This window comes from Ooceraea biroi, chromosome 1, assembly GCF_003672135.1.
Source record: "Ooceraea biroi isolate clonal line C1 chromosome 1, Obir_v5.4, whole genome shotgun sequence".
Classification (NCBI taxonomy): Eukaryota; Metazoa; Arthropoda; class Insecta; order Hymenoptera; family Formicidae; genus Ooceraea; species Ooceraea biroi.
Window position 1 is genome coordinate 19,703,662 of NC_039506.1, and position 27,828 is coordinate 19,731,489.

The window sequence follows — 27,828 nt, forward strand, 5'->3', positions numbered from 1 at the left end:
CGTGTTCTACTTCTCGTCCCCTTTCTCTCTCTCTCTCTCTCTCTCTCTCTCTTTGGCGTTCGATCGCGACGATGCGCTCGGCAGTTCCGGCAGTTCCTGCGGATATTCGATCACGCTAATGCCCAACTTATCGCGAGTCTCTCTCACTTGGGAGAGCAGGGTAAATAAGATCGTGCGCAAGACGACGACGAAGAAAACGATGAAGACGAGAACAGCGCGAGGCGAGACGAGACGCATAATAGTAATAGGAACGCGTCTAGCGATTGACTTCCAAATTAGACGAAACGACGCCCCGCAACAGGATCATCGATATTCCGAAGCAATTAAACTTCCCGCGGATTCCACCTTTTTTTTACTCGCAGCCACCGTTCACCCTTATCCCTCGTCGTAGCGACCTCCTTCCGGCGCCCTGGGCTTCTTCGATTCTTCTGAGAGTCGGAAGAACGCCAGCTTTGAGAGAAGGATCCGGTTTAAGCCGGCGTTTCCCTCAGGTGCTTAATTCGAGGTACTTTCACATGCACGCGGATCGCAGTAGTCGATAAGCCGGGTTTTACGTAATCGTTCCATTCACCCTCATGGATTTTTCGAGTCGAAAGGAGCGCCTGCCAGTTCGAATGCGCCTGCTTTTATGCATTTGTCGAGTATTAATTAACTAACCCCTCTCGCAACGCTGAAATCCAATATTATCTCTTGGCGATCCTGTTCGCGTAATGCGATAGTTCCATTACCATCATGGTCATTGCGTTATGTTGTCAATTATTAATATCAAATATTTCTCGCGGAACGATCTTTTGTTCATTTTATATTATACAGAATATTATATTTAGGATTACAGGAGTATGAAAAGAGACTCTCCATGGAAAGTATTCGCGAGAAATAACCGATTATTATATAACAGTGGGCAAACAGCGAGTGGCAAGCATCGAAGATATACGATAACGATAAGGAACGTTCAGCTTCATTAAGCGGTCGGGCGAGTAAACGAGAAGTTAATTAACGTTGTATTATCTAGTAAAGTTCAGGAAGCGCGCGGGTTTCCTCTTCCCCGGCCGCGTCTAACGTAAGGTAAAGTCTACGAACTTCCGCGCGAGCGGGTGGCTGCGGGAAGAAATTACAAGTGGCGGCAAACGAGACAGGTATCGTGTTTATCGCGAGATGATTGTATTGTTAATCAACATATCCGGGGTCGCTAGATGATCCTAGCTCCTCCAAACTACGGCACGTCGTCACGTAACCACAGAGAGAAAGAGGGAGATAGAGGGGATAGAGAATGGCTAAATGCCATCCAACGTACTCGAGAAACGCGGCTGTACCGAAGGCACGTTGCAGGTGACTCCCCAGCTGCGCATCTTCAAGCGTAATTGCATACTATATATGGTATCTCGAAGAATGCACGCTTTCTCTCAATTGTAGTCAGTGTCAAATAAATTAAGAATTCTTTTCTTTTCTTATGAGAAGATATCGATATTCTCTACGTTATAAATGAAGATTTTGCATGATTTTAAATCTTTGATTTACTCAAATTTTTTTATAAAATTTTGGGCTATCATTAAGGAGACGTGTGATAGGAGCGCAAGTTGTGTCAAGAAACGTGGCGCACACAGCGATGAATATCTCACTCCTCTAATGAAAATTCTTTGAAACTTGGTGTTTCCAAGTCGATGCAAAATTCACGCAGACTGTTTTAAAAATTTCCAACATACTTGTACACGTTGAGCGTCTGAAGAGTTACCAAGAGCGCGAAGTTACGCGGTAGCTTCATTAATATAACGATATGTTTTGAGATTACTCGTGACTGCAAGAAGGCAAGATGTGATTAAATTTTCAACACACGAAATGCAAATTTTCTCAATTTTTAGTTTCTTCTCGCACTTTTATTTTCCATGACATATATCATGTTTTTAACACTTTTCTCTGAAATAATGTTACAAGAAATTGAAATTTTTTTAAGAGAAATGGTCCTGCGTTCCAAACATTTAATTAAAATTTTCGGTCTTTTTTCAGTTTTGCTGCGAGCGCTCTTGAAACACACACCGTCATTATAACTCCTCGTGGATTTATTTCGGCGGAAGATGTAGGACGGTAGAAAGGATTCGCGCGCGCAGCGGAGTCAAGAGCTTCCGCCGGTATAAAAAACGAGTCTCTATTATCCGTAGAGATGCACGAAAGCCTCTGGAACATCCCGGCAAAGCGCAGGCACGTAATCTCGAACGTGTGCGCGACAAACGAGCTCCTCCATTATGGTTTATCGTTTCGCGAGTCAAAATGGATCGATGGTACAGCGCGCGGAGAGTCTCCTCAATCGTCTTCTCAGCCGAATCGATATCGCGAGCGGCAACGTATTTTTCCACTTTCGCGACATCGCCGGGTAAATGTTGACTCGCGCTTGTTTTAAGTTACCTCCTTGTTTTACCTTTCCTCTTTGCGTTTCTCCTCGCGCGATTGTGATTGCGTGGAATGACGAAGTTTTAATATCGCTCAAACGAAAAGAGAGGTTGTGTGCACGCTCGTTCCTCAGCTGATTCGCGCTACGTGCCTTCCGTTCCATCAACGTTCTCAATGTTAATTGATTTCCGCACTCGAGAGAAACTCGATCGACTACGGAAAGGATTGATCCAATCTATCAATCAACGTATATTCCGGCAGGCAGTGCTTCCTCATAAAATCAGATCCAAAACGATGTAATTCGTTTCGCGAAATTATAACATGCGAAGGGAGGGAGAATTTTTTGCGGACAGAGAACGTTGTAGAAAGACAGAGAGTAGTCAATCGTTCCTCCCTCCGAGCCTCGGACTTCAATTAAAATCGTCTTTCCAGATTGTGTTTTCAATTTTAGTGTGCACGCAGCGGTTTTTCTGGCCGGATGAAATCACATAGCTCCATTATGGTTTATCGTTTCAGTGTACTGACAGAATTGCAGGAGAGTTTTGGAGTACGATATTGGTCGCGTGCCATATCGGCCAATAGCACTCGCCATTGTTGCGCCAAGCGCTATACGCGGCGGATTTTACCGTTTCCCCAAACCGCCACGCAAATATGATCCACTTGTATTTTTCCCCGTTCTGCTTGCTCGCATCATCGCTTGTTCTCTCCGAAATATCCGCGCCGGTTGGGACATTTCTAGCGGATTTTATGATACCTTTTTATAAACGAGCTTATCGTGAAACGACGATACGCGTTGATCTAAGTGCGCAATCATGCCGAGCGTACAGCGTATAGCTTCCATTATAATTTGTAATTTGAACTCTCAAATTAATTCTCGTTTTGATAAACGAGACGATTCGAACAAATGGTTACGTATTACGCAAGTCTCATACTGATTTAATATTTATCACCTTACGAATTCGCAAAATCATTCTTCCAATTTTCACGCCGCGATAATAATCGGGGTGCAAACGGATCGCAAGCGGACCGGGCGGCGCAGCCAATTGCGATTCGCCAACTAGTTCCGTAGTTCAGCTTCGCCAAGGAATTAATAAGCACCATCGCCAGAAGCCTCCGTGTCTTTTTGCTCGCCATTATCCAAGATAAACGAGAGCAAGCGATGGGGCACTCGGCGGATCAGCGGCGGCTAAGGGGTGGCGAAACTTTCGAATCGCTCTTGCGTTGAATGAAATTCTGCGAGGGCGGACGCTTCTTGCTCGCCCGAGCAGGGGCCGCGCGCGTATTTCGCCGTTTTCTCAGATCACCGGGCAAATGTTGACCCAGTTTCGTCGTCTCGGATTGGACGTTACTCTGTCTTCCGAAAGTGCTGACTGGAATACACGATGAGCATAGAAATTACGAGCTGTTCGCCGCGCGGCTCGCGTTTATTCCGCGCGGAAGAAAGTATCGAGGATCGCCAAGTCTAGGCGCGAAATTCGGTAAAAGATACTTGCCCTCGCAGGACCGAATTCATGCTTATATTTACGGAGAAGCTCGTTTGCGAGATAGAACTCATCTGAGAATCTGAGGTTGCGTGAGATTATGCCAGTCTCTCGACGAGTTAACTTTATTTGGACAATCTCAATCGGCATCCCTCTTGCATGTCATGAATATACTTTACGAGGTAAAGTCGATAGCACCCTTAAAGGGTTAAAGTAGTCGCTCTCGAGCGAGTTGATTCATCTCGTTTCGCGAAGGTGCCTCTTATTACGCGTCGCGCTATACGAGGCACCACAAAGTTTCCGCAAGCTCGCGCTAAGACACCTACGACGAAGACGCGGGTGGTTCGCCTTCAACGTGGAGTCACCCAGTCGAATAAAGCCGCGGCTGAATGAGATATAACAGGGTACTTACCTACACTGACGAGATCTCTCGCACACGTAAACCGTAAGTCGACGCGGACGGCGCCAGAGATGAATAACACCCGAGCACAGTGGATACGGCTTAATATAACTTTTTCCGTGTACTCCGTTCTTCTTCGCGCGCCCTTCTCCCTTCTTCTCATTTTAGCCTTTTCACCGTCGTCGAGCAACGGAGACGGATACGCGACGACGGTGGTCGTGGCGTTTTCTTCACGAGAGATTCGAGTAATTTGAACGTACATCTGCGCGTCAGGTAATGGGATGCATCGTGCTTCTCGAGCCAGCCCGATGTCCCGCGTAACACAAAATGGGAGAAAGAGAGGAAGAGAGGAATGCCAGTACATCCGAGATACATTTATCCACAAAAATTTTTATTTCAAATCCTCGAGCATGCTGCTTTTCTTCTCGTTCTCGAGAACGGCAGAAATCTTGCCGAGAATAACCGCAGGAGAGAAAAGGACGCTGCTCGGTAAAAATGAAAATTGAAATACAAAGCTACTTCAGATTTGAATTTCATTACAGGCGTGTCGCGAGCAAATTCCAGTTTATATCTGAACCACTGTTGTATGATCAAAATAAAAAATTTTAAAAATTTCATTTCTCGGAAATCTGCTAGCATTCGGACGACAACAGAACAAAAGCTCCTCGCGAGTATCCTACGTTCAAGATGGAGTTCTGCACGGTGCGTCTCGTCTATATTCTTCTCGTTCTATCCCGCGTGTCGACGATCACTGTGACACCATCACCGCCAACAATCGAATCCACCAGCGTCCAGACCACCACTTCCGGCAACTTCACCACGGGTACGACCGATGAGATGGAGATGCCGAGGGTGCCCCTGACCGAGCAGGTTATGGATGTGAATATACGGATGAGCGATGTGCCCGACGTTGATCCGGAGTCGACGGACGTGCCGGACTCCAGTCTCGACAGGAACCGGGTGATCCGCGACATTGCGTACTACATCCGCGCGCACAAGTTCCACGACTTTGATCGTCGGTATTACAAAAGTGCGGATCAGGCCGCGGTCAGGTTGTACGAGGATTTTCCGAGGCCCGGCTTAAGGTCATTGCACTGGGAGGTGCGCAAGCACTGCGACGTGAGTTTCTTCGAGTGCCTGAAGTATCTCGAAAGGATGGTCCGACTGACGACGCTCAAGCGCGAGGACGATACAATCACAGTGATGCGACAGCGGAAGTGGAGCCCGACGAACAACACTGAGCAGATACTGGCCACTCAAAGGGACTGCCAGATGGCCCAGAAGCGAGACGACCTCACCGCGGCGCCCTTTCAGGGTCCGATCGGCAAGTGCATTCGAGATTCGCCGCGACGAGCGGTATCCAATCACATCGGAACCAAATCCCGCCACGCTCGATCTGCACACGCGCTTGTGGCCAGGACGTCCTTCGAGCGAGTAATCCAAGTGTCCGTAGACGATTGATTGAATCGTTTGCTCGTTCGAAGGACTGGTCTCGACTATTAGTCTATGCAATTCGATCTTTAACGGTTCACAGAAGCGCATATTTCGTGCGTTTTCACGTTTTGAATTCTCAAGGTGAATAAATTGATATCGTTGTTCAAAGTATATGTTTGTTACATACTTGAACAATTGTACGTGCAAATAATAACAATTAGTGTAAGTAATATACGTTTAATACAAAAAAAGAAAAAAAACGAACTCTGCAACGTTGGTGAAGCTAATTACTAATAAATAGCTGATAAATAGGAAATCGCGTGTATATGTGCGTGCATGTGTCTATCGTGCTCTTTGTTCTATTCCATTCTATTCTCAGAACGCTTCCAGTGGCGTACTACTGTCAGCTACTACATGTGCTGGTACACGATGCTGGGTGTCCCGGACTTGGCCACTTTCGGCGAGCCTTGCGACAATCACGCCAACTGCCTTGACGAATACGGCGTTCGTAACAAGGATCCGCGGGCGGATGACACGAAACCGTTCGCCTGCGCCCTATACAGTTTCTGTCCGGACCATTGTTGTTCCATGAAGCACATCTGGTACATGAAAGATTGTTTCCAGTCGCGGCACAATCCCTGCTACGCCGAGAATCGGCCAGGTATGGTGGACCAACATATAACACACGTACCTGCGCGTCGCGTGCGAGTGGGCTTGTTCGTATTTCCTGGCACCGGGGTGGCCGAGTTAATTTCACATAACGCGTGTTGGTCGTGCCGCTTTATTACGTCGATAAAAACGCCGCTGCCGCATGGACGCGTCGTTCTCGCTGGTACTGGCGATAGCAAAGAGCGATATATTCTCGCCACGTACTTCTTAAACACCGCTTGTACATATCCGATATTATACTCGTCAAACGATTAAGGAATTAAAAAATATACAATAATTGGTGGTTCGAGCTTAGAGTAGGAAACTTGGTACACAAGTACAGGCAAGGCCGATCGATTCTCCGTGCGCTCGTTCTTTCGCCGAGCGAATTACGACATTACAGAGAAATGACCTATAACTAATAATGTCAAGCTATCTTATTGCAAGTTGCAAAATATCCTTGCAATCTAGATAATCGGGCAACATTTTTATACCTGTACGTACAAAGAAAGATCGTAATTGAGATATGTATGAACAAATCGAAACCGTGAATAGTACTACAACGGCGCACGACTCTGCGGATGAGATTTTCCGTTTGCCCGCATCCTCCGCTTAATCCCGGCCGAGATTCGCACGCTCGTTTGCATTCCGAGAGGCCACATGCGCAATTATCCGTCCTTGGAGCCTCTGGCACTCCCCGGACGGACATTTAAACCACCACCTCGTCGGTATTCGTAGCGCATCGGAAGTGCACGCTGAACCGGGACGAGAATCGGGACTTTCAAGCGCTCAGGGCGAACCGGATAAACGTGAGTTGCGAGTGCCATCAGCCTGGCTACGAATGGTCTTCCAGATTCGGATTATGCGTAGACGTCAACGAGTGCACCCGCGGCACGCACAATTGCACGCTGGATGTCGAGAGCTGCATGAACCTACCTGGTCATCACGTGTGCATCTGCCGACTCGGTAACATCTACGATTCGAAGAGGAAACGGTGCGTCCACAGTCCTGAAATAGAAAGAATATTAAAAGCTGGCATGGAAGAACCGCAAACGATCAAAAAAACTCGAAGTCTGCTGGACAAGGTTATTCAAACGATTATCAAATCCGCCGCAAGCAATTTTGCGCATAACAGCATCAAGTTCATATTAATCGCATCGATGATATGCAGTATATGAATCTCATTATTTTTTAGTTCAACTTTTTATATTGTGTGACGGCGATTATTATAATGTTATTCACAGGAAAATGCTCAACACTATGCAATTAAGAATGTTTGTAAATAGATCTTAAAATACTGTTGGGTTAAAAACTGAAGTGAACACTTATCTTGTTTTGTACTTGCTATAAAATATTTTTATTACTCAACGCGTAGTTAATTGCTTATAAATTTTCTTATATGGCTCATGGACAGGTTGGAAAACAATTATAAGACAATAAGCGATAAATATGTAACGCGCATAGATGTAGCCAATTACAATAAATCTACAACACTGTTTCTGCATAATTGATAATATAATACGAAATGTATAATATGAATAAAATATAAAATGTAAATTTTTCTCTCTCTCTTTCTCACCCACACATACACACACACACGCGCGCGCGCGCGGGCGTAATGATTGCAACAAATTTCTACTTCGCTTGTTGAAAATGGATAAAATCATTCAATTTTTGGTTTTATTTCACGGTTGAGAGAATTCGCGTGTCATATTATAATATGAAACATCATACGCAACATTTCTGTAGTGATTCATGTTGCGTGGTAATTTATACGATGCATTTCGATCTCGGCAGATATGGCATTTACGATCGTTGTCTTATTTAATGAAATTAGTGCGTAATTTGCGAGAAGCCCGTTGACAACCTTACTGCAGTTTCTATTACCGGATTAACATGGGCGCCGCTACATAGTATGGTCGTTTAATAACGGCGTGCACGATAATCTGTATCAGCGCCATAAACTACGTTATTACCGTTTCAGAGAAGTATCCGGCCACTTAGGATGCGCCGCAACGCAGAAATTTGTACCCGTAACAATTCAAATTTTAATCTTGCCCGTGCGCGCGTAATAGTGTGATTCCGTATGTTTCCTACGCTATCACAAACTGCCCTCTTAACGGTTATTTGCCCGGCTAAGGGAAAAACAATGCGCTCGCGCGAGAGTATGCTGTGCTCAGCATAATGGTGAAGCTCGTGCTCGGTGCATGGTGCCGAGAACTTGGAGGTAACATCCGGCGAAGACTCTTAAAGATGTTAAAACTCGCGGAGCAGCAATTATCCTTTGCATTAACTGTTTCTTCCAATGTGACGCGCCACCTCTCCAGTCTAGCTTCGTTGCTAAAGTCGCTTGCGAAAGAGTATTGCACCCTTACGGCGTATCAAAGGACGCTAGCGGAAATAATCGATAACGTGCACTTCGAAGAGCCTTCGAATCATCTGTGTCCAAATATATGACATATAAATCCTCAAAGCCTCGTCAACTCAGAGCGAAAGCAAATGTCCGTCATGTGACACTCGTGTTAATACTACGAGATTTTATTCCTATATTCGCTTTCCCTGCATTCTGCACCCCGCATTCTAAATGGCATCGCTGCCAATTTCGCCGGTGCGGATAAATCCACCGGCTTATTAGATAGCTTCGTGAATTAATTCACGTCGCGTTAATCAAATGGTTAAACGTTGTATCCCCGGATGCAACGCGCTCGCGCTGAATGCCCTGCGTGTCCTGTCACTGCGTGTGCGTGACACGTACGATCCAATTTTTGCGGCGTACGTATCCGGGACGGAGTGAGTGACATGCGTTACGTGCCACTTCGTCGTTTCCGCCCTGTTGTAAAATCCTACGACGTGAAAAACCATGGTCGATGCGCGCGCGTAGTGAAATCTGTATTGCGCGCGGAACACGTGCGTGGAACGAATCCAAGCCGGACGATAAAAAGTGTACCTAGGTGGATCCCGAAGAAGACCCTGGCCGACTCCGCGAGAACGACGATGCTGTTTTATTCATCGATTCGAACGACCGCGCCTTTCGTGTCCTTTCGCTCAAGGAGTTTCCGTGTGGCGTGATACATAAATGTATAAAGCACGCGCGAAGGAGGGTTTTCCTTATTTTCCACGTATAATATTATTCGTCAAGGCACGATCATCTGGTAATCGTTTATTTCGATTTATCGAACGTGGAAGATGGATGATTGCACATCCCCAAGCGCGTTCGTGTATGCGTATAAAATCATATAAACGTGGAAATCGTGACGCAGCGAGGAAAATACGCGAGAAAGGCAACTAATAGAGTTTGCAAGACAAAACGCATTGGCATGTTATTAGGAGAAACAAACTTCCGCCAGAGTTACGTAACTCGGCGCTGATCTCAAAGATCGCGATATCGCGATCGCTTTCGTGCCCCGATGTTACGATTTCCTGTTGTTACGTAACGCTAAACAGGTTCTAGTCTCGTGCACGTATACAGTTACGATCTCGAAACGACGCGCCGTAAACCTAAATCAAATAAATGCCTGAATGCAAAAGATTGGAATGCTTATTGATATACGTTCCATACGCGTGCCCATAAAAATTGGTTAGAAGATTAAAATATGTATCAATATTTTTGAATTTAAAAAACTAATACGCGCGTGTCTGCGGCTTGATGAAAAAAATATTATGCATGGAGATACAAAGGACTGAAATTGTCCTATCATCAAATTACAGGATAACGTCAATTAACGCTGCGTCGAGGTGCATATATCGTGAGTATATCGACGTATACATCACACATTGATCATTAACGTGTGTGTTTTCTTTATGCATACTAACGATCCGTATAACGAATAATGTATTTTCAGCGCAGATAATATCAAGGGAGGCTGCACCGCACACGGCTCATCAGAAAAAAGTAATTAACGTGCGAGACTGCGCGCTTTGCACGCGCGATATCATTACGAGTATTATCGCGATTGACCACCCTTTATGACGCTCTGTGGGCACTGCCGGTGGACAACTCGCCATGGATTTTTCATCCGCATGTAAAACCACAGTTTGCTTCAAATTGGCTTGATTCTTTATTCGTAAACAGCGAGCCATCCAGCTGCGATTCCGACTGGACTCTCGGCATTGAAAACAATATGCGCGCGTACGGCCAAATATGAAACGAAACATTCGCCTGGCCAGAAAAAATGCACATATTCATACATGGAAATGCAACGGTGGCGGCGACGAGAGGAGGGTTAAAAGCGGGAAAGGGTGCGGTGGGTGCGTTATGGGGAAATCGCGCGTCGAGCTGCCAGACATGTCAAAAACCTGAACGAATATTTACCGCGCCGCGGCTATTTGCGCCAATTGGCCGTCGTAACATCAATATCCGGTCTTCGAACTCGCGTTTGTGCGACTGCATCGCTTCGCTATTACAAATGCGTATGTTCGATATCACGAATACTTTATTTAAACGCGTGATCTCGAAGCACTTGGGCACCAGCGTCAACGCAGGAACTCGATACTTCGGAACAGCGTGCTGGTTCCATTCTTTTGCATTACAAATACGAGTACAGTGACACGGCAGCGCAGTAGGCGGCTGTTAAACTGGATGGCCACCCTTACTGCTCGTCTATAAACCCGGAAGTAAGCACCGCGCGTTCTCGATCCAGACGGAAGGCGGAGAAGTAGTCCGATCGACGCAGTCGAAGCTGCGGGTTTTATGCTAATTCGAGACCCGACGTAGCCGCGCAGCAATCTCGGTAAACGTGGCTACGGTAAACGCAGCTACGGCTGCTCTCATTTACATCGAGACACCAGCCAACCAGTCGATGAGACGTCCCCCGTATCGCCTTGCCAAATCGATCCCTTTGTCCTGATTGATCATTCCGCTTGCGACAATGAAGACACGTCTCATCAAAGCAGTCCGACATCCCTGAGACCCGATCTAATTGCCGCAGCCTAGTTCGGCTTCATCCCTCCAAATACGTCGTCTTAGACATGTCGAGAATTGTCACTCGTCAGCAGGAGTTTCCGAGAGAGGGAGAGATAGGAATACCCATAAATTTTCAGAGGACTATTTTTAAAAACAAGCAATATTTGATGTTATTGTTATAGAACTGCGTGCGATATGGTGAAACGATATCGATACATTTCTTTCGTGCATTGTTCAGCACAGTAAAGATATACTATGACAATCCGACGAGTCACCGTGCGGGAGAACATGGAGAATGCTGTGCCGGGTCAGAGTACAGTGCAACTTACGTCTCCTCCTTCCTCTCGTGATACTCATGCACCAGGTGGAACGTTACCTAACGTTACGCGCTCGCGCTCGCCCGAGAGTGACTTTCTTTCGAATCGGGCCCGCAGTCAACGAGAATGTCTCTGCGCGAGTGGTACGCGGGCCGTACGGTGCTCCTCACGGGAGTCACCAGCGAATTGGGACGTATCCTGCTGGAGAAGATCCTGCGGTGCTTGCCGGACGTCACAGTGTGCGTCGTTCTCAGATCCCGAAACGGTCTCGGCAAGGAGGACCGGCTGAAGAAGATATTTGCGTCACCTGGGTACGAAGCGTATCCTCCTTCATCTCCGCCACCTTCTCCTTCATGCCCTTTGCGTTCCCTTTCGCGCCGGTAAATCGAGCGCCGGTAGCTCGATATCGCCTTTGTGAGCGTTAAATTGTGACCGCGATTCCACTCGGGATCCGTGCACCGAATATATTTCGACGACGACGACGCTTTTCCTCTTTTTCCCCTCCTCCCCCCCTTTGCGTCCGGTGGCTTTCCGCGGGAATTTGGAGAACGTGGTGCACCTTACGTTCGGGAATCGATTGCGATTAGATTTTCGTTTCGCGAATGCTCGCACGCCGTGACCGATATAAACTACATACTTTCCGAAAATATCGTCTTGCGACAAAGTTATTATTTAATTCTTATTTAAAGAAAAGTTATTATGACCACACATAACACGGATAGTTTCCACTGTAGCTTGTCAATTCGTTAACCTGGTATTATACAATAAAATTTAACGGCAATTATTTTCACTGCTGGAAATCTCGTCGTTGCAAGTGGTAACAGTTGATCAATTGAAAGAAAGAAAAAGGAGAGAAGAAAGAATAACGATTTGAGAATCCAGGAATAGGTTTGCGGTTGCGTTACGATTGCTCGGCAGAAATCGCATCGCAATAATGATGCAATCAAGCCTGAGCGAGATATGATCGGAGCGCGCGAGCGCGAGCGCTTAGATGCGTAAACCGATTGCCTCGTTAAGTGCTTGCCCATCGTAACGATCACCCGGATGCATCGCAAGATGCACGCGAGGTGAAACTCGGCACACCGTTGCAGCCCATCGTACCGCGACCTCCCAGGGGAGAAGAGCGGCTAAAGCTCACAGGGAGAGATTTATTTTCATTAGCACACGCCTCCACGCTCCCTTTAGAAAGATTATGAAGTATACGGGGCACAGCGCTCTCTCTTTCTCTCCTTTTTTTCTCTTCTTTCTCCCGTCCTCGCGAAATCCGCGACCGCGCGGAAAATTCGTCCACGCGTTTTGAATTTCGTGAAATTAAAATTTCCGCGAAAGGATTGTCTTCCCACGGGAAATCGTAGTTGCTGCTGGATCGCCGCGTTTTTCCGCGTGAAAAAGAGGATCGTCCCGGCGAGTTAAATGAGAAAATGCAAATGGATGAGCGGAACTCGAGCAGTGTTCGAGGTGCAACCAACTTTGGTGCTATTTACGTTCGGCGAGATCGCTCTCGACGGCTGCGGCGACTCATCGAATCCTCCTCTAATTATTTGCGATTCCTTCTGCAGAGTGCCGTTTAAAATAGTTACGGTACAGATTGTATAAATCTCTACGCGACGCGATACATCAAGGTGTTATGTTACATTCGTATTCTCGTCTCTTCGATGGGTAACAAGCGTAAAATGAATGAAATATATTCTAGAATTAGAAATCTGTTTATTTTACCGTGAGCCATTTAGTTTGTAATGTATAGACATTAAAGTCGAAGGAAAACGAAAATTATTATCATACTTATATGTTTTTTCTATATTTTTTTATATGGTTTTTCCTTCCTGTTTGATTGGATTAATAGTGATTAATAAATATTAATTATTGTTCGTGATTCTGCATTTTTCATATTTTAATTTCCATTAATTGCATATTCGAAAATAAGCTTAAGCATACAATTTTTTACGAACTCAAAATGATGAATTACATTGACAATTTGTTTACATCTTTAATTGATGGACGCTCATCACGATCGCACCTCTATTTTAATAATATAATGCAGATGATATATTCCAAAGCCGATTTGCGTAATCTATTATCGTCTCGGCAGGTACGAGCGACTGAGACAGGAGGTGCCGGATGCTATCTCGCGCGTCAAGTCGTTCGAGGGAAATCTGCTTTATGAGGACCTCGGCCTGAGCGCCGAGGACAAAGCTTCATTGGCGAGGTCTGTCAGCGTAGTCTTCCACGCTGGCGGGCCGTATGAGACCGTCCTGGAATATTGTCAGGAATTTCCGAAACTCGAGAGCGTTGCTACAGTGTCCAGCATCTTCCGACATCGCGGCAAGATAACCGAACATCTGCATAATGAAAAAGTTCCCATCCTACCAATTGCACTGGTACGCCTCCCACTCGTTGGACCGGCTCACAAGGAACCCATGCCTGGTTTCGTTGAGCTCCTCAAAGGACCGACCGCCTTTATAGTCGGCGCGGGTTTTGCGTATGGCGACTCATCACTGACGGCCGAGGTCATTCCGATGGATTTGGCGATGAACACGATGATTGCGGCCGCGTGGGAAGTCGGAACGTACGTATAAAATATGAGAGAATCGATTAATACTGTTAAACTTTGATTAAAATTTGAGTGAGATAAGTTTTTATTATTGTTAAGGTATGTGAAAGCGAGAGTCACTTTGCATGAGTCAGAGATCCTAAGGATCCTCCATTATAAAAGTTATACACCAACAAACTAATTTATTATTACTCAAAACTGCTTATTTTTCAAGAAAATTATCTTCTATGTTCTTAAGAATCTTCTATTATACGATACGTTGACACTGGAAACGACATTATTATTTGGCAGCACTTGCGAGGCTATTAAAATATTACAGAAACATCATTACAGCTTTTACACTTGTCAAATGTCACGGTCGACTTAAATTTTTCAAGATTTAGCACGTAATAACGTTCAACAAGCTTCAAAGAAAATTAATTCAGCAGTCCGGCTTCAAAGAGTTTTTCGTTCCTGCAGTCGCGAATTTTTACTCATTTTCATTCATTTTTATTCATATTCATTTTGTTCATTCTCGCATTAGTCAAGCTTAATTTGCCGTTACTTGTCTCATTGTAGTAAGTTAATTTCCGCATTGCCAGCCATTTGTCAATGCAGCTATTTATATAAAGACTATCAAGACGCGCTTAAATATTACGTTCGTTTAATGTTTAATTAAGAGGAGAGAAAGTCAGTCGGTGCTAAAGGCGCGCGATACACGTACAACAACGTTATGCAACGTTGCGAGACAGCAATAATCAACGTCGTCTAATTACGAGACGCGAAGCGAGATGAAGTTACTTTATGCTCTTACAGATATATACTACATATTACACAATCCGTTCTTTCCACTGTTCACTTCTCAAAGCATGCAGCGTGCAGTTTTTGCTCATTTTAGAAAATAATTTTTGGTATTTGTGAATCTCGACGCCGAGAGCAGATTCTCCTGCACATTGTCTTTCTCTACAACCATATCAGTACTCAAAATAATATCGTAAACGGATGGAAAATGGATTATTAAACAGAAAAAGAATTTTACACAATATAATTAGTGTCAACAGAAAATCTTCCCCGCCTGTCCGGTTTTATCAACAGCAGAGACCGAAATATCGAGAGAAATTAAAAAGTGCGAAAATCCGTAAAAAATCCAATGCTCGATTTTGGAGGTTTATCAATCAGGACGTGAAAAAGACTGGTAACCTTATCGTAAAAAAAATAAAACTAATAATAAAACGGGGATAATCTTCTTTCGCTATCTGTTGCAGTTTTCAACATATCACGATCGAAATTCGCTGCAGATGCGGCTTATCTAGTTTTCCAATGCGAAATATTGGATACGGGCAAACACGTTTTACATGTGCGCTCCGTTTCCGCGGTTGTTACTGTTTGCTCGCATCCGACGCTTCCGCTCCAATTGTCTAAAACGGAATTCGTTCCTTTCAGTTTTTATTTCGGGAGATTCGCCCCGCAATCGGCTGAAAGCATGGTTGCTTTCGTCTTTGCAATATCATAAGTTCCTCAAAAAGGACTAACAAACAGTTGCAGTTTGAATACGGGCTCACGTGTAGCACGCGATTGTCACTCAATATTGCAAATATTGGCGTAGAGTCCTGTGGCAAAACAAAACGGTCAATTATTTTTAAACAAGCTGCATATCACAATTATCAACGTAATATCTTATATGAAAGGACAGTGTAAAGAAGAAAACTTGTTAAAGATTTCACATACAGGCCGGAGACTGAAATCGGTATTTAGGTCACGCACCATACTCTTGTACACAGTCAGATTACATCAGATCGGTTTACTAAATGAAGCAACCGGAGATACTGGCGCGGTGCATCAATGTAGGACGCGTCGACGAGAAAAGTGGTTCACACCGAGAGTAAAATGAAATTTGAGAATAATATTGCGCGAATAATATCGATGCACGCGTGAGAGCGAGCGTGGGAGAGAACCGGAGAAACCGATCGCGGTCGATGAAAGTGTGCAGTTCCTTCCTTTCTTCATCTTCGCCTCGTACAAGAGTTCAATTAGGCGACGACCGAACGAGCGATCGTTTTAAATCGCGAGCTTTACTTGAGTCGGCCAACGACGAACCGATCAGATGGAACTCGCAGCTAGCCAGCTCTTGCCTGGAGTTTTTCCTAAAAGTCTCGGGTTTGCTACTATAGTTTCAACCGGGAGCGCAGCCTTCTCTCGTCTCGCTCTCCGAGATATTTCCGAACGACTGAACTGCGAATAAGTTGATTGCATTCGCCTTGCAAGAAGCAGAGCGCGCGCACGCTGCATCTGCCTCGTCTCCTTTTCGCCTTTACCGGTTACCCTCGCGTCTGAAAGGAGTTACTGCTCAGAAGTACGATTAATTATTGGTAACTGTTAAGAGCCGCACACGCAAGAGATGTAATATTTGCATGTGTTAATGTGCAAATACGCGCGCGTGCATACCTCGCATAAATGAGATTTCATGACCAAATAAAGCGAAGCGCGTTACGCGAATCGAGCTGCTAATTGTTGCAACTAGGTGGTTACCGTGCACTTTCTCTCTCTTCCATGCCTCGTCATCCATGCACTTTCGTAATCTTCTATGCACTCTCTCGTTTTGTTACAGGTCCAAAGTGCAAGAACCGGTGGTCTACAATGCGGCAACGTTGGACTGCACGTGGGACGATATGATTAAAAAGAGTCGACGGGCTAGCTGGACCTTTCCCTACCCGACTTTCGGAATCCGCGGAATGACGTCTATCGCGGTGCTTTACTGGATTTTGGTGCTGTTCCTCGAATGGCTGCCATCCGTACTCTGCGACATCGTTCTCGGCTTGTGCGGCAGAAAACAGAGGTACTACGGGACGCGAAAATTTATCACGAAATTTCGCGAGTCGCGAATTTATCGTCATAGTTTCGTCAACGTCTCTGTTCTCCGCGCGGTTCTCCCGGCGGTACCGCGGAGAATTTAACACGGCTGTTTCGATCACCGTCACTGAACTTTGTTATAAAAATGTGGGAGAAAGAGTGTCGAGATTATTTTTCTTTCCGTTATTCTTTTAATCGCTACCGTGCAATTTGTATTCTGTGAAAACGTATTCGCTTAAGTAAATGTAGGTAAACGTGTGCGTTTCTGCTATGCACTTTTTATATTGGACGCTCGAAGAGGCCAGAAATAAGCTACTTTGTACCAGCGTACTGTCTAAGTTTGAAGTTCCGCGGCGCTTCCGCAACAGCTGGCAGTATTAAATTTGTTCGGGATACTAACTTGTTACGGGAACGCAGAGCTATTAAGGGCACTCAGTCATTTTCTAAAAGCGCATAATGACTCGCTACTTGATATTAAGCCCAATCTGTGAGTTATAGATAGCATGCAATATGTGTGTCCTTCTGTCGCGATTATTCACGACGCAACGCTAATTGTACGTGATTCCGTCCATTTCTGTTCGCCGGTTTTGATACCACACGATATTATTTACAGTAAAGTTCGTGCGGTATCCGCAATCCTTGCGCGTGCATTTCGCCGCTTAATATCGCGACGGCCATAAATCCGAGAGATCGCGGAACGATCGCAGCTAGTATTAAACCTTGATGCACCTCGGAGATAATTCCTCCCTGCGCATTCGCGAGCGTCAAGAAACGATTAAAGCTGTTTATATACGGGAGAGAGAAAGCCCGAAACTTCGCCGATAACCACTCTCCGTGATCGCGAACAAGTTTCGACAAGGAGGGACTCGCGCGCGAAAGTTTGATCGCGATCGCGAACGTTTGCACTCGGTCTTGCGGACTTCCGCATCGTGAAAGGGGCCGCATGCAGTCGGCCGACGCGCAAATTGTAAAAGTAAGAGTTACGTAGAGCTGCAGTTTAGGCGCGGAGTAAACAGGTTCGCCAGCATGCGGGAGAGAGCGGACGCCGGAAGGAGACTTTTCTCTCGAACGGAAAAACTCGTTTCTATCCCGGTCGCGGAAGTGGCGTCGCTCGAAGCTGATTGCCGCAAGAAAAACGCCGTGGTCCAGCGAGGAAACTTTCGGGAAATGTTGACGGGCCGTCCCATCGAAATTCCTTTTTACGTGGCTCTCGAGAAGTGCTCGTGCGTGTCGAGTTACCCGCAGCGTGAGGCCCTTGCGATTATTTCCGATGATTTTTCACACGAACGATTCGCACGAACCAGCTCTCCGACGAATTTTCTTCCGGAAAAATGTTTTATTGATATCGTAGTTTCGAGCAGATAATTATCATTGTACGTTTACGTGTTGCCACTTTAACGCGCAAGTGGAAAATACTCTGAAATTCTTATGGAGATCGCCTCGTGGATTACGAGCAAAAATATTTTCGCTTTTCGGCCGTGTCGAGTGCTCTTCCGATTTCTTTTTTTATTTGCCTTCAGACGCGCGCAGAGTAAATCTTGCGCGCTAACTCAGCTCTGGGTTTTCTTCCTACTCGAAAGGAAACTCTCCCGTCAAGTTTGCCGCGATTCCTCCGTAATAAGTTGAATTGGAAATTATATAGTTTGCGCGCGACAGACGGGAAAAGTTTTTTTATTATTCTGCGCTCGCGCTTAATGGTACTTTACGATCCCTTTTTTCTCGGTTGCGATTGAATTGGCTATTCGAAAATCAATCTCGGGAACGTGTACGTTCGCTCCACCGCGCGTATGTGTGCACACATTCCCGAGAAATATATAAAATATTCGAGAAAGGCGATCTTTACGTTACGAAAAAAGAAGGAAGGAAAAAGGTGCGAATAGCCGGAACCACTGGCAGTTTGAATGCCGTGAGGATCGGGCGAGCATTAACGGAGGGAAGGAAAAAGGACGATGTTGCCCTCGAAGATAAAAAACCTTTACTGCTTCCCAGGACTGTTGCCGAGTACGACCGAGTTCGTAATGCACTTCGATCGCTGCAGTCGGTCTCGTCCAGGCCGTGGCCAGTGGAGAGGAATCGCGTGCACCAGCTGCACAGACGCCTCACGGAGGATGAGCGGGAGGCGTTTCCGGTCACCGCGGAGATCGACATCGAGTCTTACGTTCTCTGCGCCGCGGCTGCCACCCGAAAGTACTGCGTGCAGGAGGACGACCTCAGGTTCGTGAAGATCATCCGCCTGTTCTTCCTGTTCGCGCCCGCGATGCTGGTCGTCGCTTACATCGCGCTCTGCAGTTGGCGCACCAGTAAAGTTAGGTAAAGAGAAAGGAGCCGTACGTACGTAAGGAGCCATCGCGTGCATTCCTGTACGGGCATGCCTCAGGTTCTCTTTTTCCCCAAGAATTTCCAGGAGTAATGAATGAAGCGTCAAGGAAGTCGAAGATATCCCGATCGTTCGCAAAGTTGAAGTTCCTCGCAGGCGGATCGGAGGCCGGGGAATCGAAAATATCCGTGAGAACGGGACGTGCGAGAAAACGCCGTTTCGGTGAAAGTTTCCAGACGTACCTTCGTCCGCTCGCTTGTTCGCGCGCGGCGTATATGGGGAGCATGGTATCAGCACGGAGGTGCACATTTCCGGCACGTTCTACCTTACGCAATACTGCTGCGCTGACTTGCACTCGTTCCATCTCATCGCGAGGAGGATGCAACGAAGACGCGAAATATTATTCGCGGATTTTGTATATTTCTTCCGCGCTCGAGAACCGGAAGGTGGAACAGGCGAAATTCTTGCGCGAAGAAATCTCCGCGAGCTGCGCGACATGGGAAGCTTTTCCTCGACAGGCCGGATGCGATGCGACGATATTGCTTCGATACTTATTTCAATAATGGAGCAATAACATGGAACATGTATGTGGAAGTATTTTTTTATTATTCCGTTCACGTAGGATTATTTTTATTATTGTGTTATCTGATTATGTGTGATTACTTGTATTCACGACTTCAATGAAAAAGATACATACTTGTATAACATGTAATCTATATATATATATATATATATATATATATATATATATATATAAGCCAAATACCACTCACTGACTCATCAACGTGCAGCCCGAACCACTGCACCCATCGACTTGAAATTTTAAGGATATATTCCTACTATTACGTAGGTGCTCACTAAGGGTGGGTTTTCCGAAATTCCACCCCTAACGGGTGAGAAGGGGTAAAATGTTTTTATTTAATTCTACACATAATATCGCAGGCGAAGTCCGCGTGACGGGGGATGCTAGTGGACTGATATATCTAAGCGCGAATGTAATAAACTGGTGTGCTACAGGTAATAAAGAATTTTATTTGCTTTGAAAGTATTTTCTTCCTACCATTACGATTTATTTGTAAGCCGATGGTCTGCGGTTTGCGCGAGATGTTGATGTTAATTTATATTAATACGTCGAAAAGTTCTCGCACGTAATTTCTTCGCGGTCTGTTATTTTTAAATTCATGCAAATTACAGTTTAAATCTCTTTATCATCTCCCGCGGTAATAACACAATCAGGACAATGACGTCTATCGCACCGCGGGATATTCTCATCGCTACGTAACGTACGCCGTCTCATTTTTTCCGCTCTTCGTCGTCAGCAGAAATTTCGTTCGCGTGACTACTCCGTGGCGAGCCTTGAGCCGAGTTATGCTTTCAAAATCCTATTACGAGTTGCGAGCGTGAAATTTAGCAAAAGAAAGTTGCGGATTAGTTTCGCGGGATATAATTGGACGTGGTGGGTGGAACTGCGCCTTCATAATAATAATTGGGAACGTCTATTCCGCGGAACGAAGTTCTTCCCTGGGATCGGGCGAAGGTTGAGAGGGTAAAAAGGCGAAAAACCATTGGATGAAAAGGACAAAGTAACGATAAAGATAGCGGAGCGGAGAAAAAAGAAAAGATAGATCGTAAAGTGAAAAGAGGGCGGCAGGTGTACATATTCAATTTAACTCCAACAGGTATGAATAAGATGTATGTATCCGGGTAAATATGTATGTGATTGCCTCTCTGCAAAAGTGAGTTATGCCGGCGTGCCGGGAACGATAGAATAGCAGGTTCGAGGCTGGGAACATCAAAGCGCCCTTTGTAAATCCACTCGCCTTATTTCTTATTTCTATTTCCGCGGAAATCCGTAACTGCTAAGCACAGAAGCGTAGAAAACAATTTCTCCCGACAATGTTGGTAGGTATGTCGCGAAAATTGTCGCGATAAACTAATAGTAACAAAGTAAAATTAAATTTTCTTTTTCTATTTGCATTCCTGAAAATCCTTTGTATCCGTATTTTCATATTAAAACTTGGACATTAATCGAGATTTTCTTACATCTACATGGATTTTATTAAACAATTTCTATTCCGACATGCTTGTGAGTCCCGTGCATCCATTTTATTACTTTATGGATATGGCGGCATCAAAGAATAACCATCAAAAATTTGACGGTACTTCTTAAACTTGCTAGTAATTTCCTGTCATCATTTCTGGAGTCGTAGTAGTGCAACCGAGCGAACTGTAAAAATTATCATAACTCGACAGTCTTGAGAAACGAGAGCATCTCTCTCTTTGTTTCTCTTTCCTTCCGGTAAGCCTTTCACCATTTCGAGATTATTTACCCCAAAGGTCTGTAAAGTTTTCTAACAGCTGTTGCTGGGCGAGTCTCGCCTCTTTGCTCGATCTTATTTCGCCTTCACCTGCTGCGCGAGCTAAAACAGATATCTTTCTTCCTCGCGCGCGAACACTTGAAACTCTTAACTGGCATTTACCCGATGTGCTTCCGTAATACCGTCCACGCTCGACTTCCGCTGGAAAATTCGCCGAAAACATATTTTTTACGGGTGCACGCGTAATAAAGCGGGATCGAAGCAAACGGAGCCGTTGCTCTTCGACATAAAACGCTTATTATGTAACAAGAATAATGATCTTTTGTATACGCTGCATTGTCTCATTGTTCCGTACATCGCACGCTACCGAAAATATTTCTTATACAGTAAATATAATTGCCGAGTAAGCTCAGAAAATAATAAAGTCATTTGACAGTCAGTATATTATTATTTTTACCACGAACAGTTCTCGTTACTATCAGTTACCATATCGTTAAGCTGGAGAAACTAGCTGGACGTCAACTACGTATTATGAATAAGCTGTATAACGAGCCGCATAATGACGGCCGGACGTGACGGACGTGCACTCGAGCAGGCGAGCGTCATCAGAGCGCGAGAGATATTGCGGTAATAAGCGCGGGGCGCACCTTCTTGGACCGCGATTGTACCGGACGCGAGATTAATTGCGGCCATTCCATTTCCTTGGTAACGTCGGGGCGAGCGAGCTCGGCCACGGCGGATGGATGTGCAATGTGGTCGTGCGTGGTGCCAGGATCAAGTGGAATATAAGGGAAGGATCTCCGGAGCACTTCGGCGTTATTTTCCCCCTTCGTCCAATTAATGGTGGTATTTGTGGCTCGCACGCGACGCGACTTAACTGTCCGCGAGACGGAATGGAGCAGATTGGGGAGGGCTCGCACCGGCGTCGCGACGCCGAGGACCGCGTGCCATCGGAGGAGTCGTTCCGGTCTTTCTTTAGCCCTCTGACATGTCTTTTTCAGCGCGCGGCTAGGTAGTCACGCGGTCATTGTGCCTCTTAAAATCCCCCGACAATAACGACGACCATCCGGCGTGGCTCGTCGAGAAGTTTTATCGCGGAAGCGTATAAATGCGCGCGCTCGGAACGACCGTTCGCAACGAATGCCGCGTACATCTTGCGCTTACCGTGGCCGCCACCGCGAATACACAGCATCTGAAGATCTCGCGGATCTCCCAGCTAATGCGACGTACCACAACCACCGACAATCTCTGGCCATTTTTGCAGTACAGGACGAATGGAGAATGGAGAGAGATTTTCGCAAGATCTCTCGCCCGCTTCGATACCGCGAGGACGGAAGACATCGCTCGTCTCTCTGGACCGTAGACATCTTCTGGCTCATCGTTCTGAGTTCTTTTTGCATCGAGAAGTTAAATCTTTTGTCAGAAATAAGAGCCGCGATGCGCAAACTCGGATCTCGTCAAAAGAAATCAGCAAATTGATGATCGTAAAGGCTCGTTGTCGAAATAATGCGATAAGAAAGATTGCATCGACTCGCTAGTGCAATAAAGGCGTGCACGGAAAAATCCGGAGAACGGTCCAAGTAACATCTCCCATCGTTGGCGAGCTATCTGGATACTTTCTTTCTCCGTAGCACGGGAACATTGTTAAGAGGCTGCAGAATTTATGTGGCGGTTAATTGGAATAAAGATACGAACGGGTCGCGATGCAGCCCCCGTTGTTGCCGCGCGGCTTCGCTTTTACAAGTGTACTCCAGCTCCGTTCTCAGTATCTTCCAATCTAGCAGATTAAAGGGCACGCTGATATAATCCGGGAGCGCAGTAATTTCGCTGCCGTTTTCACCGTACGATTTCCACCCTTTTCCCCCTGCTTTCCGAACAGTCTCCCAGTGCGCGAGTTTCCAGGAATTACCCGGAATTCCTCTACAGGACGTTGTAAATTCCTCGTGATTTGATTTAATCAAGCCGCGACTTACCGCGAAAGGGTTCTAAAGTATGAATCATACATAGGACTTATTGTTAGTGCGACCAATGGCGGAAGAAGAATATCGAAGAAAATGCGCGTCGAAGCCGCGAACAAAGAACGACGGTGGAGAAAAATGCGAAGGTATAGCGGAGTGTACGGGGAATTCAGTAAAAAGAACACGCGAGAAAATGGTTTTACTCTGGTAACAACAGCGGAAAAGAGAGCCGAGAGGGAGACGGAGAAATGATTTACGTACAAGCAGCAACTACCGTCCATACGTGTGAACTAGGTGGTACAAGCATGGCGAGGAAAGAGGCGAGAAAATTATGAATGGCGAGAGTGTTTCTTTGCACGAAATTATTTTCATCGCAGCCTCGAATTTTACGTTATCACGGTTTGCCGTAAAGTTATTATCGTGACTTCGCGGGCGATACGTTGTGCATTTTTACTCTTTTCCACGCGTACTTTCTCTTTTTTTTCTCTGATAAATTCTTGGCAAGACTTTGACGAAGTGCGTCAGGCGAAGAGTGAAAACTGATCCATCAAATCCAAGTTCCTAACTAGACGTGTACACTTTGTGATTCGATCGCTGATGAGAACTTCCAAGACACTCTGATTCGCGTGACTTTCTCGCGCGGCGCGACACCGACTAAGGATATCCGTGTCGATAGATGGGTACATGGATCTTAGCGGAGTAAATGCAGGGGGCAAGTTCGCCGGAACTTTCTAAGTAGCAGCTGATATGCTGTGTATATACGTCGAATAATCTGAGATCCGCTGACGTCTAGCCGGACTGAGGCACTTTCCGACGACCTAACGCGAATTACATAACGAAACTATCAACCAGAAACGGCCCCCTGCGACCGGCATTTATGAGATGAAATTTGAGCTAAATACGAGAAATGTTTTAATTAAATAGCACTTTGTCTCTCTTCTAAATTCGTGATAATTATATCTCACCATTTACATTTATAATATAACGAAATTATTGTTAGCATTAAAGGTATTGTAACATCATATAATTTATATTAATATTAATATCATATATACATCTTTAAAATGTATCAAGTTTTCACGAAATAGAGCCTCAAAGAAAGCATTGCACGTCCACATGATGAATCTGTGTTAACGACACGTCTTGGCGAACCTTGTCGTAAACGATGATGGGCATGAGGAAAGTAATTTGGAATATATTTGCACATATCTAAAGAAGGTTTCGCGGTGACATCCTCCGTAGAAAGTGTCATCATTCGCGAGCGAGAGTTAGTATTACGGCGACGAGATTATCGAGAAAGTGAAAACGTTCGTCTAACACGTTCGGAGATCTGATCACCGATAAGGAATGCGGTTCTTGCTTCAAGAACCGCATAAGATCACAAGAGGAATGAAGCAACCATTTCTTCTTTCGCGATTGCAAAAATGTCAAAGATCGCGGGGCTCAGCCGTGTGCATCATATTGCAACGCATTTAGCTTTTTAACATCCAAAAATTCATCAAAAATATTAATGCAAATATCATGGAAAGATATATCTTCAGGAGAATAAAATAAGTATAACTCAAAATAACACTCACAAAATAATAGAGTTTCACGAGTAGATCTCGGGAAATTAATGGATCTTAATGGAATAATAAAAGTTGTGTAACAATTACCGCAATTACGTGCACTGATTAAAGATATCTCTTTGCTTTCCATTACGTGCGCGTACAAACGTTTGAGAAAAAAAATTAGGCAAGCGAACCGTAAGTTTCCGCTTCGGCGTTACCGCTCGGTTAACAGTAACCGGACCGCAACGGAACACTCAGCTTTTCGGCGTTATTTCGTCCGTTTCTCCGCGCGGGTGTTTAGCGCACCCCGTCGTATTCCGTGTAATTCGCGCGTGCTCTCTCCCATTTGACAAGAATTAATTTATTTCCGTCCCGTTCCCCTTGCGGTTCGGGACGATCTTACATAAGCGCGTTATGAGGCAAGTTTCCGCAACCCGCTCGCGAACTTCGCGCGGCAGTCGTGAGTTACGTCTGGCAATTACCGGCATCCCGAGCCGTATAATTGCCATTATTGTATCCAGTGTTACCCTTACAGGGAAACCCGCCAGAGAAGACGCGAAAACCACAGGGAGACGTCGCCACGGCGACGTGTCGAGCCGCAGGTAGTTATTAAGAGAGTTGCGACAGGCCGATACGCTAAGAATCTTAACGAACGTGACGTATAATAGCGAACGCATTCTAAGGTTTCGCAGCTTGGAATTGAGGATTCAAACGGATTCATTCCGCGCTTGAAAAAGACGAGGATGAATCTTCCGCTAACTTCCAACTTCAGCAACTTCCCGGTAGAGTAGTTTTTATCGCTGCTGTGAAAATTTACAACGGGGAAAGTTCAGCGCTGTGGCCCAACAATCGGGTAAGTGTAACAATGTAGCATCGCGGGATGTCTTGGCAAGAAGCGCTGTACGAGGATGACACACGTTAGTGATTTTCTTCCGAGAAAATAGCGGCGAAGTACCATTGCAAAGTGAACGGAAGGTTCCGAACAACTCGGAGGAGCGGAGCACAGTTCGATCTCTCTTCCTCCATCATCGCCTCTTTCTCTCTTGACATTTCTCAATATCCGTTTTACATTAGATACGATCCAGCTGTCATGCGGCAAACAAGGAAGACAGTTGGCCCAGAACTCATTTGAGCGACGTCGCAGGAACTGGTACGAATGAAAATTCTGCCGCTTCGAATTTACCGTGACGAATCGCAGTGATATTAATTTATTAACGACAGGAATCAAGAAACAATCAAGATCCGGAATTAGTAACGGGAGCCGTTTTGTTTGTCAAATTTATTTAATGACTTGTGCATACATTATATCGCGCGACGTTTTAATCAACCATACCGTGGTTTTTAAAATTCCATCGTAGAAACTTTTTATTTTTCCTTTCGTTTCGTTAAATCACACTGTGGAACGTCAAATATAACGCCCCTTTTTGCGCTCGTAACGCAACTACCGAGAGCCAATACGATTTCGGACATTAAAGTCACCATGGTATTGCTTCCCGTTTGTTCTCCGCGTCACTGCATACGCAAAATATAAAAGCGTGGACGGACGACATTCATATCTTGTCGCACGTGTACATAAAAATAAAAAGTGCATATTTATATTTATGCGCATATCGCTATCTCATCGATACCGCATTTCCATGATATCAACGCATCACCGAGACTCGACGTGGACAGATGAAAAAAAGAAAAAATCGTGAAAAAATACCGATGCAGTGAGAAAAGTCCACATTGATGTGTGCGCAGGAGCTTCGATTGCAGCGAAACATTTTTAATTAATTGCTTCGCTCGACAATATTTAAACGCGATGACGCACGCGCTAAAATATTTGCGTTACGGATTAAAAACATCAATCGCATTTATATTGCAGATATACTACGCTCCGCGGAATACATGACGGGTACAGTGACGAGAGGATGCGTTTTACCACGGTACCAACGAGGAGAATAGATAAGTGACTATCGCAGCAGCTCTCGAAATCTGGGAGATTATAACCCGGAAAGTTAATGATACCTCGCAGCACGCGCGTAAATTATGTTTAATACGTAAATGCATTTGCGCCGACTTCGCGTCAGGAAATAATGCTGCGAGCAAGCCGATAAATAAAGTATATTGCGAGACGCATCGCACCGGAACATCGCCCGCGAATAAATGTACGCGCGACGAACGTAATTACCGACTTAAATCAACTTGAAGCGAGTTTCTCTGCAGTAAGAACCGGAAGTATCGCGACGCAGACTCGCGAGGGTGATCCATCATTTGTAGCGAACGGCGACTTCCGAGAGAAGAGAGCGATGGAGAGGCGAAAGAAAGTCGGGAGAGGTGTCGCTGTTTATTGACCGTAAGAGGGATGCGAAGAGGATCTGAGACGGTGGCGGTGGAGTACCGAGCTCCAATTTTCACATTTGTTTGCGTAGTTTCCGGGAGGCGCCTCCTCCTCGTTACGTAGGGTGAAGGTTGTCTTCGCGCCTCGCGCCCCATCTATGTACACCCTTATGATGCCCGTGTTTATGTATCATTTATGTGGTGCACCAGCCAGAGCAGAGGGAAAAGCGGCGCTTTCAGCTGACGACGTCGGCGACGACAATGTCGCGTCACCCTCTCGCACCGGCACGACGACGCTTTTGCTTGCTCGTTGGAACACGATACCTTCGACGTATCTTAAAGGATCAAGATCATCTATATGCAGCAGGCCCTTGTTGTTTACGCGACGCATACTAAGGCAAAGGTACTTTCCGTA

At 45.6% G+C, this 27,828-nt stretch overlaps 2 protein-coding genes across 2 annotated transcripts; both read left to right on the forward strand.

Annotated features, from left to right (window-relative positions):
- The first annotated feature begins 989 nt into the window (after positions 1 to 989).
- LOC105277970 lies at positions 990 to 7,905 on the forward strand. The gene is made up of 3 exons (XM_026974112.1): positions 990 to 5,590; positions 6,080 to 6,361; positions 7,087 to 7,905. Exons 1-3 carry the CDS (start codon positions 4,954 to 4,956, stop codon positions 7,524 to 7,526), a joined length of 1,359 nt encoding a protein of 452 aa, XP_026829913.1. The 5' UTR covers positions 990 to 4,953; the 3' UTR covers positions 7,527 to 7,905.
- A 3,712-nt stretch (positions 7,906 to 11,617) lies between these two features.
- Positions 11,618 to 20,022, forward strand: LOC105277971 (fatty acyl-CoA reductase 1). Its single transcript, XM_011336732.3, has 4 exons — positions 11,618 to 11,879; positions 13,658 to 14,134; positions 16,707 to 16,934; positions 18,938 to 20,022. The coding sequence occupies exons 1-4, from the start codon at positions 11,695 to 11,697 to the stop codon at positions 19,260 to 19,262; spliced, it is 1,215 nt and encodes a 404-aa protein (XP_011335034.1). The 5' UTR covers positions 11,618 to 11,694; the 3' UTR covers positions 19,263 to 20,022.
- The last annotated feature ends 7,806 nt before the right edge of the window (positions 20,023 to 27,828 follow it).